The sequence below is a fragment of the Rhineura floridana genome, chromosome 18 (genome assembly GCF_030035675.1).
Source record: "Rhineura floridana isolate rRhiFlo1 chromosome 18, rRhiFlo1.hap2, whole genome shotgun sequence".
NCBI lineage: Eukaryota > Metazoa > Chordata > Lepidosauria > Squamata > Rhineuridae > Rhineura > Rhineura floridana.
In genome coordinates this window covers 30724525-30736881 of record NC_084497.1, presented here as the reverse complement: position 1 = coordinate 30736881, position 12357 = coordinate 30724525, and the positions used below count along the sequence as shown (strand labels likewise).

The window sequence follows — 12357 nt, the reverse complement described above, 5'->3', positions numbered from 1 at the left end:
AATCATGCCTGAGATCCGAAAGGGCAGAAAAAGTGTGCGGAACCTCTCTCCCTGCTCTAGATTCCGAACAATCTGCACAAACCTGAGTGCAGTTCAGGAGACAAAAAAAGGCAAAAAATGGCCAAAAATGTGACCTGCCAGAGTTGCCAACCAACCAGCCAGCCTGCCAGACCTGCCAGACCTGCCAGCCACCCAGCCTGCCTGCCTTCCACACCTGCTAGCCAGCCAACCTGCCAGTCAGCCAACCTGCCAGCCACCCAGCCTGCCAGACCTACCAGCCAACCTGCCATCTGCCAGCCAGCCTGCCAGTTCTGCCAGTCAGCCTTCCTGCCAGTCAGCCAGCCTGCCAGACCTGCCAGCCAGCCAGCATAACAGCCAGCCTATCAGACCTACCAGCCGACCTGCCACCCAGCCTGCCAGCCAGCCAGCCAGCCAGCCAGCCAGCCTAACAGACCTTTCAGCCAGCCAGTCTAACAGACCTGCAGGTGGGCTGGCAGGGTGGCTGGCTGGCAGGGCTTGGCTGGCTGGCTAGAAGAAGGTGCTAAGGGCATTTGTGACTACGGCCGCACACACTTATTCAACTCATCAAACTAGTTTCAGTTGGTGCAGCTTGAGGACGTTGACAAGGTGCTTGGACAGGTTCGTGCAACCACTTCTGTGCTGGATCCTTGCCCTTCTTGGCTAATAAAAGCTAGCAGGGATGGAACAGCCGGCTGGGCCAGGGAGGTGATTAATGCCTCTCTGTGAGAGGGGTGGTCCCTGGCTGCCTGAAAGAGGCGGTAGTGAGACCACTCCTGAAGAGACCCTCCCTGGACCCAGAAAATATTAATTATAGGCCAGTAGCAAATGTTCCATTCCTGGGCAAGGTCCTTGAATGAGTGGTTGCGGGCCAGCTCCAGACACTCTTGGATGAGACAGATTATCTGTATCCATTTCAGTCAGGTTTCAGGCCTGGTTTTGGCACGGAGACAGCCTTGGTCGCCCTGTATGATGTCCTTTGTCGGGAGAGAGACAGGGGGAGTGTGACTCTGTTGATTCTCCTTGATCTCTCAGCGGCTTTCAATACCATCGACCATAGTATCCTTCTGGGGAGACTGGCTGAGTTGGGAGTAGGAGATACTGCATTGCAGTGATTCCACTCCTACTTGGCAGGTCATCTCCAGAAGGTGGTGTCATGAACTTGTATATTTTTATGAAATGTTAAAATTATATGTAACATCATGGCTCAGTGCAAAGAACTCTGGGAGTTCCATCTTGTTAGAAAACAGGCCTCGGAAAGGGTAAAAATGTTAAGTTTCGGTTTCCAGCTGAAGACAGTTAAGGGAGGCCTAAACAGAAGCATCTGGTTGTGCTAATCAGTAAGAGCCTGGCACTCAAGGCCATCCTAGCCTGTGAAGGTTGAAACACCGTTGGGAGGGGAGCCTGGAAGGGGCGCAAAAGTGGAGAAACATCTAGAAAAGGATTACATCAGAAAACTCCTGATTGGTTAATTAATCTTGGACCATTGGGTTTCTTTTCCTTAAGTATAGCGCTTGAGACCCATAGCCTTTGTTCCCTCAGGAAGGTTCTGAAAAGTTCCTTCGGACTGGTGCCTATGGGAGGTTACCTAAGCAGGGTTCCATTGTTTTGTAAATGATGCTATTCTCTCTGAGGAGAGACAAGACTTCAACCAACTACCTCCTATGTAAGTAGATAGGTTAGTTAGGTTATTATTTTCTTGTTGTGTGAAAGAATTCTCTTATGTATACCTAAACCCCTGTCTGGGTGTATGGGTTTAAAGGATTGTTTGCTGCTATATTTTAATGTGCACTTATATTTTTGAATAAAGCTACTTCTATTTAACCTGGTGTGTTCATTGAGGGTAAAGGTGGTTCTGAATCCAGCACCTTGACCATTCAGCTACACAACTACCAAAAGGGAAAAGGGGTTAAGCCTAATTCTAATTTGTGGGGTTTTACCAGAGGTTTCTTGACAAGGAATGTAAATTTGGCTCTTGTCTTATAGGACCTTGGTTTACCTATCTTCTGGGCTCAGAGTTCCCCTAGCTCTGAGTTGAACCAGTGACAGGAGTGGTGGCAGCCTACTTTCTACCTTGCAGGGTTGGTGTTGGTTGCACAGCCTTGGCAAGGAGGAATTTGGTATTTGGGTTCCAGAACAATTGCCCTAAGGGTGGGAATTGGGTCTGAAGCATGGTCCTCGCACCCTGAGGGATGGAGGGCGCATGACAGGTGGTGCTTGGGGAACATTGCTTGACACCCTGGCCTCTCCAGTATGGAGTTCCACAGAGGTCAGTTCTGTCCCCCATGCTGTTCAACATCTACATGAAACCGTTGGGTGCGGTCATCTGGAGCTTTGGAGTGTGTTGCCATCAGTATGCTGATGACACGCAGCTCTATTTCTCCTTTTCATCTTCTTCAAGTGAGGCTGTCAATGTGCTGAACCAGTGCCTGGCTGCGACAATGGATTGGATGAGGGCTAATAAACTAAGGCTCAATCCAGACAAGACTGAGAAGCTGCTAGTGGGTGGTTCTTCTGACCAGATGGTGGATGTCCAACTTGTCCTGGATGGGGTTGCACTCCCACTGAAGGAGCAGATTCGTAGCTTGGGGGTTCTCCTAGAACCATCTCTGTCACTTGAGGCTCAGGTAGCCTCGGTGGCACGGAGTACCTTCTACTGTTACCAAAAAAATGGTTCTTTGCATCTGGAGGAAGCTCCAAAAACACACCAGATGGGATACCAAAGATTATTGATTACCAATAACTTTTGCAAAAGGAGACAAGGTAGTTAGGCTCACGCCTCAAAAACCTGTCTAAAGCATGATTACACAAGTACAAGTGATATGTACTCCGAAAACCCTCCTAAGACAGCCCCTCCCGTCTTGCTAGTAACTTTTCCCAGGCTTTTTCATTGCCTTGCATTGAGTTAACTCCCTGGCCTTGATCACTCATCCGTGCTGTTTCTACCTCCCCCCTGACAAGATACATTCCTAGCCACTATCTACTTTAGATAGTTGCAACTAGGAACACTCTGCAATTAGGAACAAAAGGAGATACATAGGAGGGGCCCCAGCTGCAACCGGGCGCCCCTCAAGTGGCGACAGATTTAATATTGCTGGTCTTGCATTTCAAAGATTCACAAGTTTTCCTTTGTGGGGCAAAGGAAAACTTTAACACTTTTATGCATGTTATGCTTTGTAACTATGAGCGAGGTAATAAGCATGAATGTGATACAAGATTAAAGGAGGGGAGGTTTCCAGCTTAAACCGGCCTTTATTCACTGAGCCACTGGAATGCAAAAGGGTCAGGTCATTAGGAAATAAACCGACATTATTTTATATCATGATCAATTTAATTTTTATCCCAACACCCTTTACTGGACTATGGGTGGCTTGATGAACTCGTATGTTTGACTTAAGCACTGTAATAGCTCTCTCATAGAACGAAACGGGGTCGTCTGAGAGGGGGGAGGGGAAATATGTTATAGTTCCTTTTCTGTTTTATTTGAAAATAAAAAATAAAATTAAAAAAACATTAAAACTAAACATCTTTAAAAACGTTTTTTTAAAAAAAGCTTTCAAAAGATCTTCTAAAAAAAACAAGATTAAAAACATTTTTTAAAAAAAGGTTTAAGAACCTATTAAAAACAGACGCAGACCCTTAAATCCCAAAGCCTCAGAACTAATTCAGAGAAAGGGTCCCCAGGCAGGAGACTTGTTCCTCTTGATTTCATATCTCTACAGTATCCTTCTCCCATCTTGGGAGGAAATTCCCCTTGCTCCGCCCCTTCACCTGCCACCCCCAACATGGCAGCCTCATTCATTCCCTCTCGGCTTAGAACGGCCCCAACCAACATGGCTGACTCCCAAACCAATCTCTTCCCGTCCGCCACTCCAGATATGGGGAGTGCCACCTCCGTAACTACGCACTGGCCGGCGAGCCACACCTAACATGGCGCTCGCCTCGTCGCCTCTCTCAATATGGCCGCGCGGCGCATGCTGCCCGCCTCCTCCTTCTCCGGAAGCAGCTGTCCGGCTGTCACTCAGAGGGCGCAAGATGGCGGCGGCGTCCGTGACTGTGGTGGCTGGGCTGGCGGCGGGCGCGTCTTTTTTCCCCTTCAGGCGGGGCCCGGCGGGAGCGGCGCCGCGACTGCTGCAGGTGGTCGAGAGCGGAATGCCCAGCTGGGAAAGGAGGGGCAGAAAGCTGAGGGAGAGAAAGAGGAGTTCCGCCGCGGGCAGGCTGGGGAAGCGACCAGTCCCCAGTGAGGAGGACGGCCTCGCCGCCGCGCCCCCTTCCTGAATCGCTCTTGCAGCCGCGGGAGAACAGACGTTCCTCTCTCTTAGCCACCCCTGGGCGGATTGGCCGGCTCTGCCTTTTGGGCTGTATCCAATTCTGGCCCTACTCAGAGTAGACCCATCCAGATTTATGGCCATGGCCACTGTGAGAACAGGATGCTGGACTAGATGGGCCACTGGCCTGATCCAGCAGGCTCTTCTTATGTTCTTAATGTCCATTCGTTTCAGTGGGGCTACTCTGAGTAAAACTTAGCTGGATACAGTCCTGAGGGACGGCTCTGGCTGGCTGAGTCCGGCGAAGGGCCCTTTACAAGAACAACACCAACTGCATGGCATGCCCCCTTGGTGGTGGCCCATCTTTCCCATTCTTAACTGTGCTGCAGCCAGAGGGGAGGATCAGCCACAGTTCCTCTCACCTAAAAGGGACAGGATAGCATCTGTGACAAGCACAGGGGTCGGTGGGAGATTCATGGCATTGACAGAGGACATGCACTAAAGAGGGGGAGGCAGTGCAGAGCAGCAAGAAGCACAGTAGCCGGCCCGCCTCTCTCTTGTCCCCAAGGCGTGTGACTCTTGTTCCAGGCAGGTTGCAAGACAAGGCCCTACAGCAATGATATCACCTCCTTGCTTGGCTTGCAGATGTGCCGCAGGGCACATGCAGCAGCTGCCACAGCAACTGCCACAGAGACAGCATCGCGCATCAAGAAGTTTGCAGTGTACCGGTGGAACCCAGACAACCCCGGGGAGAAGCCTCGCATGCAGACTTATGAAATAGATCTGAACAAGTGAGTAGTGCCCTGAAGAATATGCTGGGGAAAACTCTGAGGGATCTTGCCTACTCATGAGTGCATCACAACACTCTAACAAATGGTGTAGAGTTGAGGGCATTTGTATCAGGTTGATTAACTGTGCTGCTTTTGAAACTTTTGGTAGATGTATCTTAGTGTAACTGTTGTTGTTGGGTTATTTGTTGTTGGGTTTTAACTGGTGACCTAGAGCCTTTGTTGTAATTTGATGCAATATACGTAGAAAAGGTCCTTGCTTTTCTTGTTTAAATCATGTGTTCAGACACAAGGAAGGCAAATGTACCTTCAGTTTGATAACAAAAGATGGAGTTTTTCATTGGGGGTCACACATAGGTTAAGCTGGGTTAACTTAAAAAAAATTGTTTACCTCTAGCTGTGGCTCACTAAATAGAAGAAGCAGCCTGCTGTTTTTAAAGCAGCACTGGTGCACGTCTGTCCTACACTGCTAACAGTGTGGTGCCATATCTCCATTGGCTGATCCTGGGTGTGAGCCTGCTGATAGCAATCTGTGACATCTTTCTTCTTTAACAAGCTTCCTTCACTTTTAGAAAAGTCTGTGGATAGCGGAAAAGACATACGAGGGAAGAGATGTGACCTTTGTAATGAACAGAGAATATGGTGTTTCTCTTTCTAGATGTGGACCGATGGTTCTCGATGCCCTGATCAAGATTAAGAATGAAATGGACTCTACCTTGACTTTCCGAAGGTCCTGCAGAGAAGGTAGACTTGTGCTCTGTTTGCTGTCTTATTCTGAGCAGCTCTGGGCTCAAATAAGCAGTAGACAAGGCACCCTGTGACCCTGGGTGATAGCTGGGGGGGGGGTGTTTCGCTTCCAGGACCTACAGCCTGTTTGCATCATAGCCTGAACAGTTTCTGCTGTCAGATCAGGTGTACAACTTGATTTGAGTTGACATGAACTGGGAGAGTGTTTCCACTCTCCGAAGCACTGTGAAGGGGCTGAATTCTGAAACCAACGTGTAACAGCAGCTTGTTTAGTATTTGAGGTTGGAGTATATAAAATAAATTGTCTAACCACAGGAATTAGAATTGTGTTAAAGATCAAAAGTTGACTACAATTAAATTCTACTCGGAATAGACCCATTGAAATTAATGGACATCAGTTACTCATGAACATTGATTTCAACGTGCCTGCTCGGAATTAGACTAGTATTTGATACAACCCCAACGCTCTTTGGAGGTTTATGTTGGTTATAAATAACTCTGTAATCTGTGTACATAATGTGGCTATATATAGCTCTGTTTAATCACAGACCCTCTCTGTTGATGCCTGTTGTGTAACAGAGGTCAACTGATTCTTGGAAGAGTTTGCAATATAATCCCACAAGCTTAACTCCTTTTCAAGAGGCTTTGCAAAAAGAGAAGCAAAACTTCCTTCTTAAAATTTAAAACAGCTTTAACATGAGGACGACGATTCTTTGCTATCTCCTGGTAAAAAGGTGCCCTCGAGGGACTTAGATGGAGGAAGGTGGAGACTGCTGTGCCACGTGGGAGCACCTGCTGTACATGCAGGAGGTCTCAGGTTCAATCCCCAATGGCATCTCCATTGTTCCAGTACTGACCTAAATGGACAGATAGCCTGACAGTATAAGGCAGCTTCCTCTGACTGAAGCAATGAGCCTCTGGTCCTGCGGTGACCCGTCTTTCTCCTATCCCAGGCATTTGTGGATCCTGCGCAATGAACATTGGTGGAGGGAATACTCTGGCCTGTACCAAGAGGATTGATACTGACCTCAGCAAAGTCACCAAAATCTATCCTCTCCCCCACATGTACGTGGTGAAGGATCTTGTCCCAGTAAGTTCACACCTCGTTTGTAACCCAGTTGGCCAAGATATTTGCAAGGGTCAGATGACAATGAGGGTAGGGAATACATTTCAGAACTTAATAGATGTGCACATGACGAGGATAGGCCAGCCTTCCCCTAACTTGCCCTCCAAATGTTTTGAACTACAGCACCTATCCACAAATGGTTATTCCGATTGAGGCTGATTTAATCTGCCCTGTAATTAATATACGCTTTTTGTGTTTCCTGGCCTTGCTCAAATGGTTCCCTGGGATCTCACTCTCTCCCTTGACGCTTGGATCTGGTTCGGGGGGGGGAGTTAACTGGAACACTTCCATGTACTTCGCCAGAACCGGGTTAACTAAGTAAGCACCCTTCCCCCCAGCAAGAAAGCTGCCTGTGTCAAGATGCCACATTTTTGGTGCTGAAAAATAGTTTCCTGTGATGAGCAGCCCCCGTTGGGGGAGGGGGGATAAGATGTAGGGGGTTATTCTGCCTGGCCTGGCTGAGTCTGTCGCTTTGGGTCCCGACCCATAGGGAGGCCCGGAGGGTGGTGACAAGATCAAGGGCCTTCTCAGTGGTGGCCCCCGAACTATGGAATAGTCTCCCTGAGGAGGTGCGCTTGGCGCTGACCCTATCATCCTTTCGGCGCCAAGTTAAAACCTTTCTCTTCTCCGAGGCATTTTAATTTTTTGTTTAATGATGGTTATGTTTGTAATTTGATCTTAGTTATGCAGTTTTTAGATTGTGAAATTTGATTTTAGATTGTGATGCTTTTGTATTTTCCTGTATTTTATTGTATTTATGTTCACCGCCCAGAGAGCTATTGCTAGTTGGGCGGTATATAAGTTTTAAAAATAAATAAATAAATAAATAAATAATTTGAGCCCCTTTATTTTTCCCTCCCTCCCTCCCTCTTCAGGACTTGAGCAACTTCTATGCCCAGTACAAAGCCATCCAGCCTTACTTGAAAAAAAAGGATGAGTCCAACCAGGGCAAAGAGCAATACCATCAGTCCATAGAAGATCGGGAGAAGCTGGTCATTATTGTTCCTTTCTCTCTGTTCTGAGTAACTGGTATTGTAGCACTGTCTGGCCTGCGCGCTGCTCCCCTCTTGTGTTGGCGGCCGCAGCCTCCCCTTGCCGGCCAGGAAAAGCCCTCCCTCCCTGAACTCCCACTTCCTTCCCATCCTGGGGCTGGGACACCCCTTGTTGTGATGCCCTTTCTTTGGCTTATTCCACATCAGGCTTCTAGTCCTCTGAGATATCGTACCTTCCGTGTCCCTGTGAAAGACCTTGCTTAAGTAGCTTTGCCAGGAGTTGGACCCGCCCCCTTCCTGCTAGTTGTCCTGGGCACTTAAGAGGAGCCCTGAAGCTGGATCAGGCCAGGGAGGTCCGTCTCACCCAGCAGCCGCTCTTCACAGGGCCCAGTCAGATGCCTGGGAAGCCTCCAAGCATGGCACGAGCACAACAGCCACTTGTGCTCCCCAACAACTGGTAGGCCGAGGAGTCCCACCTCTGATGCTGGAGGCAGCACACAGCCATCGTGGCTACTCGCCGCTAATACTTTCCTCCTCCATGAATTTGTCTAATCCTCTTTTCAAGCAATGAAGCTGCTTTGTCCCATGCCAGGCTCCTCCTCTCTCTCTCTCTGCCCATCCAGTCATATGCCATTCATTCTGCCAGGTTCTTGGGCAGAAGTGGCCTCTGAAAGAAGGAAAAGTCCAGCTCCTCTCAAGGGCCAGCCTGGCTACCTGGAGGAAGAGCTGCCTTGCCAGGGACAACTGGGCAAATGTCTCCACATGAGTCTAGCCAAAAACACCAGGGCAGTTCTGGGGGCAGCTGGCAGCTCTACTGCAGAGCTCTCAGATGGGCCTCAGGGAGTCCCGGGCCTTCCCTGGCCCTGACCAGACTTGCAGGCGCTCTGAGGGTGGCCTGAAGAGGCAAGATGGTGGCTCACCTTGAAAGGAGAGCTGGATGGGAGGACAGTTACATTGTAGCAAGGACTGTAACCATGCTAGAGGCCTTAATTTCATTTCTCCCTTTTCTGGATAGGAAACCGACAGCTACAATTGCTCCACACACACATATTATGGGCTTGCGGAATTTCCTGCCGTCAGATGGTCCCTGTGTTAGGTGGTCTTAAAAGGCCTATCAGTGATGTATCACGTAGCTAAGTGAAGCCTCCAGGTTTGGAGGCAGTCTACCTGTGAGGACCAGTTGGGAGAAGACTGTTGCTTGTGGGCTTCCCATTGGGGTTTCTGGTTGGCTGCTGGCGGAAGAAAGCTGGGTGCTGCTGGTGGGATCCCAGCAGGAACAGCTTCTCCTCTAAGAATGCCCCAAAGCAAGCTTTGCCTGTCCATTGATATTTAGGTCACAGTTTGCAAAACTCCACTGATGTCAGCTGTGAAATCACCACAGGCATGTTGAGCACAGTCTTCCTTTTCCTGATTTAGTTTGCCAGCTTTATCAGGTAGAGCAGAGGAGGGCTGCAGGCAGTTTTGCCTTGAGGGAAAAAAAGGAAATGCCTTGAAGTTTTGGTGCCTGAAGCCTGCAACTAGTTTAAGAAAGAAGGTTGATTCCTCCCAGCACTGATGAGCTTAAAGAGTTTTGGTGAGGAGAGGGCCTGTCAGTGGCAAGTGTTTGCCACAATAGTTTTGGACGGAACTTCCAAGGCAATGCGCTTCTGAAAGGCACTTGCTGGGGCAAACAAGGGAATTGTGGCAGCTTGTGGGGGGTCATCCAGGGAGATGAAAAGGGCCCTCCCCCAGTTCCAGTCCCATTCGCTGAGGCACGGGGGGGGGTCCAGGTGGATTGGGACCCTCGCAGGGGTGTGCCGACGGTGGGGATTCTCTCTGGGTTTCCCACTGCAAGCCCCAGAGGGACACAGCTGGCCTTAGTGGTGCCCCCTTCTCCTGACTCCGGCTTCTCTCCTACTCCCTGCCAGGATGGGCTCTACGAATGTATCCTCTGTGCCTGCTGCAGCACCAGCTGCCCCAGCTACTGGTGGAATGGGGACAAGTACCTGGGCCCTGCCGTCCTCATGCAGGTAAGCAGACCATGCAGGTAAGCCCCAAAGGCCCTCCAGGCGGTGAAGACTCAGTGGGTGGTGGGTGCCCAGCGCTCAGGCAGGCTGCCACTTCCACGTTCTGGGCGGCAGTGGGTTGCCCGGTGCTGTGGGGTGGGAGACGTGGGCTGCTGTGCCCTCAGTTTGCAGTGCCTGTTAGGCAAAGAGGGCAGGGAGGGGGCATGGCAGTGGCCGGAGGCTCCTTCCAGCCACCCATGGGAAACGGACTGAGGAGAGCGTCGGGCAGTGGATAGCGGGGCCGGAGGGGGGTCCGTTCTTCTCCGGTCTAAGAAGAGTTGTGAAGACATTTGGGGAGGAAGAGGCTGTGACAGGCAAGGGTGACAAGTTGCTGGGCTGGCAGGCGGGACATTGGGGGAGAGTCTCGGGGGTGCAGTGGCTGAGCGCAGAACATACTGGGAGGGAGGGAGGTGAGGTGGGCAGGGAGTGTCGTGGTGGAGGGGAGAGGGAGGTGGAAGGTGCCCAGTGCGGTGGGACCAGCCACTCCTCCACTGATTAACACCCTGGAAAAGGCAGCCCCCACTCCCGATCCATCTGTCTTCCAGGCCTACCGCTGGATGATCGACTCTCGGGACGATTACACCAAGGAGCGCCTGGCCCAGCTGCAGGACCCCTTCTCCCTCTACCGTTGCCACACCATCATGAACTGCACAAAGACCTGCCCCAAAGTGAGTGCCCCACACCACGTCCATTCCCCTGTCTCCAGCCGAGAGGAAGGAGGCTGAGCCCCCACCCACCCCACGTCTGGTGAGAGCACGTTGCACGCAGCAAGGAATGGCTGGCTGGCGCTTCTGGTTGTGCCTGCAGGGCCTGACTCTACGTGGCTGCTCCTGCGCTGCAGGTCACGCTGGTTGGCTAGCTCTGGGAGCCCGTGGCTCCCACAGTGCTGGCAAGTCCAGGGCAAATGCTTTCCTCTTCCGGGGTGGCCATTGTGGTGCCCTTCAGCTCCTGCTGGACTCCAAAGTCCCATCCGCCCTGGGGGCCAGCGTGGCCAGTGGGGAGGGACGACAGGAGCTACAATCCAGCAAGAGCTGGGAGGGCTCCTCTCTCACACACGCAGTCACGCTTGGCCACGGTGATGGTGTCAAGGGACGAGGGGAGCTCCTTGTCGGCTGCCTTCCATTTTGCCTCACATCAGAGGAGACTTGCAAAATTTGTTTTTCCGTGTCTGCTTTGGGCAAAAAGGTTGGCCTCGCAAGGAAGCTGGGTGCCCATCGTTCCTGTTCTTCCATTTCAGGGGCTGAACCCTGGAAAAGCAATTGCCGAGATCAAGAAGATGATGGCCACGTACAAGGCGAAGGCAGCCACCGCCTGACTCCGATCCGGGGCTGAGCTTCACAATGTGCACATTCCCTTGTCCTCCTCCTCTTGCTGGAAGTCAGCTAACTTATATCTGATCGTCAGGTGGGGCGTCAGACCCTGCCAGCCTGTGTACATTTTCTCCATAGGCACTCGCGTGCAATGGAAGCTGTATTAAATAATAAAAGCGCTACTTCATTAGCCAGCTTGGCCAAAGATATATATATCTCTATCTCCCCCTCCCCTTGTGCCCCACTCCCCCCTTACATTCCCTAGCCAGGCATCATCTCACCGTCTCCTTGGGATTTTTGGGGGGGGGTGCCGTTGGGCAGAAGGGATCCCAGAGGTGACATGGAAGGTGGGGGGGAGGTAGCAGAGAGGGCGTCCAAGCTTGGAGGTGGCAGTAGGGTGAACTCTCACGGGAGGGGCTTCTTGCAGCCCACAGACTAGTCCCTGAGCAGCGTTTGAGGTGGTGGGGCTGCTTCCTCCGCTAGGGTAGGCCCACCACACCTGCCTACACACGACTGCTCCCAGGCGGTGCCTTCTGCTGGTTTCCGTCCTTCCTAAATGGCCTTTTAGCAGTAGAGTCGCTGCCCCCCAGGCCACAAGACGGTGCTGCTGCTCGGTGGCATCGCCCCCAAAGCAGGCCGTGCGCAGGTCTGCATGGAGAAGCCCTTGGCTGTGGATGAGAAAGGGCGCTGGGGCTGCAGCCAGCCTTGGGGCGGCGGGGGGCTTCACCGGCTGGTGAACCTGCCCTCGGCTGGGCTCTCGGGACGGGCCTGCGTCTCCTGGGAGCGCTGAGGGCTCCCCTTGCTTTGGGCTGCCTGTCCAAATTGGAGCGGACTGTCTTGCGCACCCAACAGGCTGCCCCCGCTGCCCACCACCGGCTGAGCTGGGGGGGATAGTCGCCCCCAGCAGAGCGAGAGCGCGTTTTCCCCCGGCCATTCCTGAAGGGATTCCTGGGCTGCGATCCCGGCGGCCGCTGCCCGACGCGCCCCTTGGCACACTCCGGGCGGGACAAGCGGCGGCGGCGGCTGGAGCTAAACGCTGTCGTCTCTCTCTCTCTGGGAAACT

At 51.8% G+C, this 12357-nt stretch overlaps 1 protein-coding gene across 1 annotated transcript; it reads left to right on the top strand.

Moving 5' to 3' along the window:
- The first annotated feature begins 3942 nt into the window (after positions 1-3942).
- SDHB (succinate dehydrogenase complex iron sulfur subunit B) lies at positions 3943-11484 on the top strand. Its single transcript, XM_061600933.1, has 8 exons — positions 3943-4155; positions 4932-5077; positions 5733-5818; positions 6775-6911; positions 7823-7939; positions 9847-9948; positions 10530-10652; positions 11222-11484. Exons 1-8 carry the CDS (start codon positions 3949-3951, stop codon positions 11297-11299), a joined length of 996 nt encoding a protein of 331 aa, XP_061456917.1. The 5' UTR covers positions 3943-3948; the 3' UTR covers positions 11300-11484.
- Positions 11485-12357: the final 873 nt, after the last annotated feature.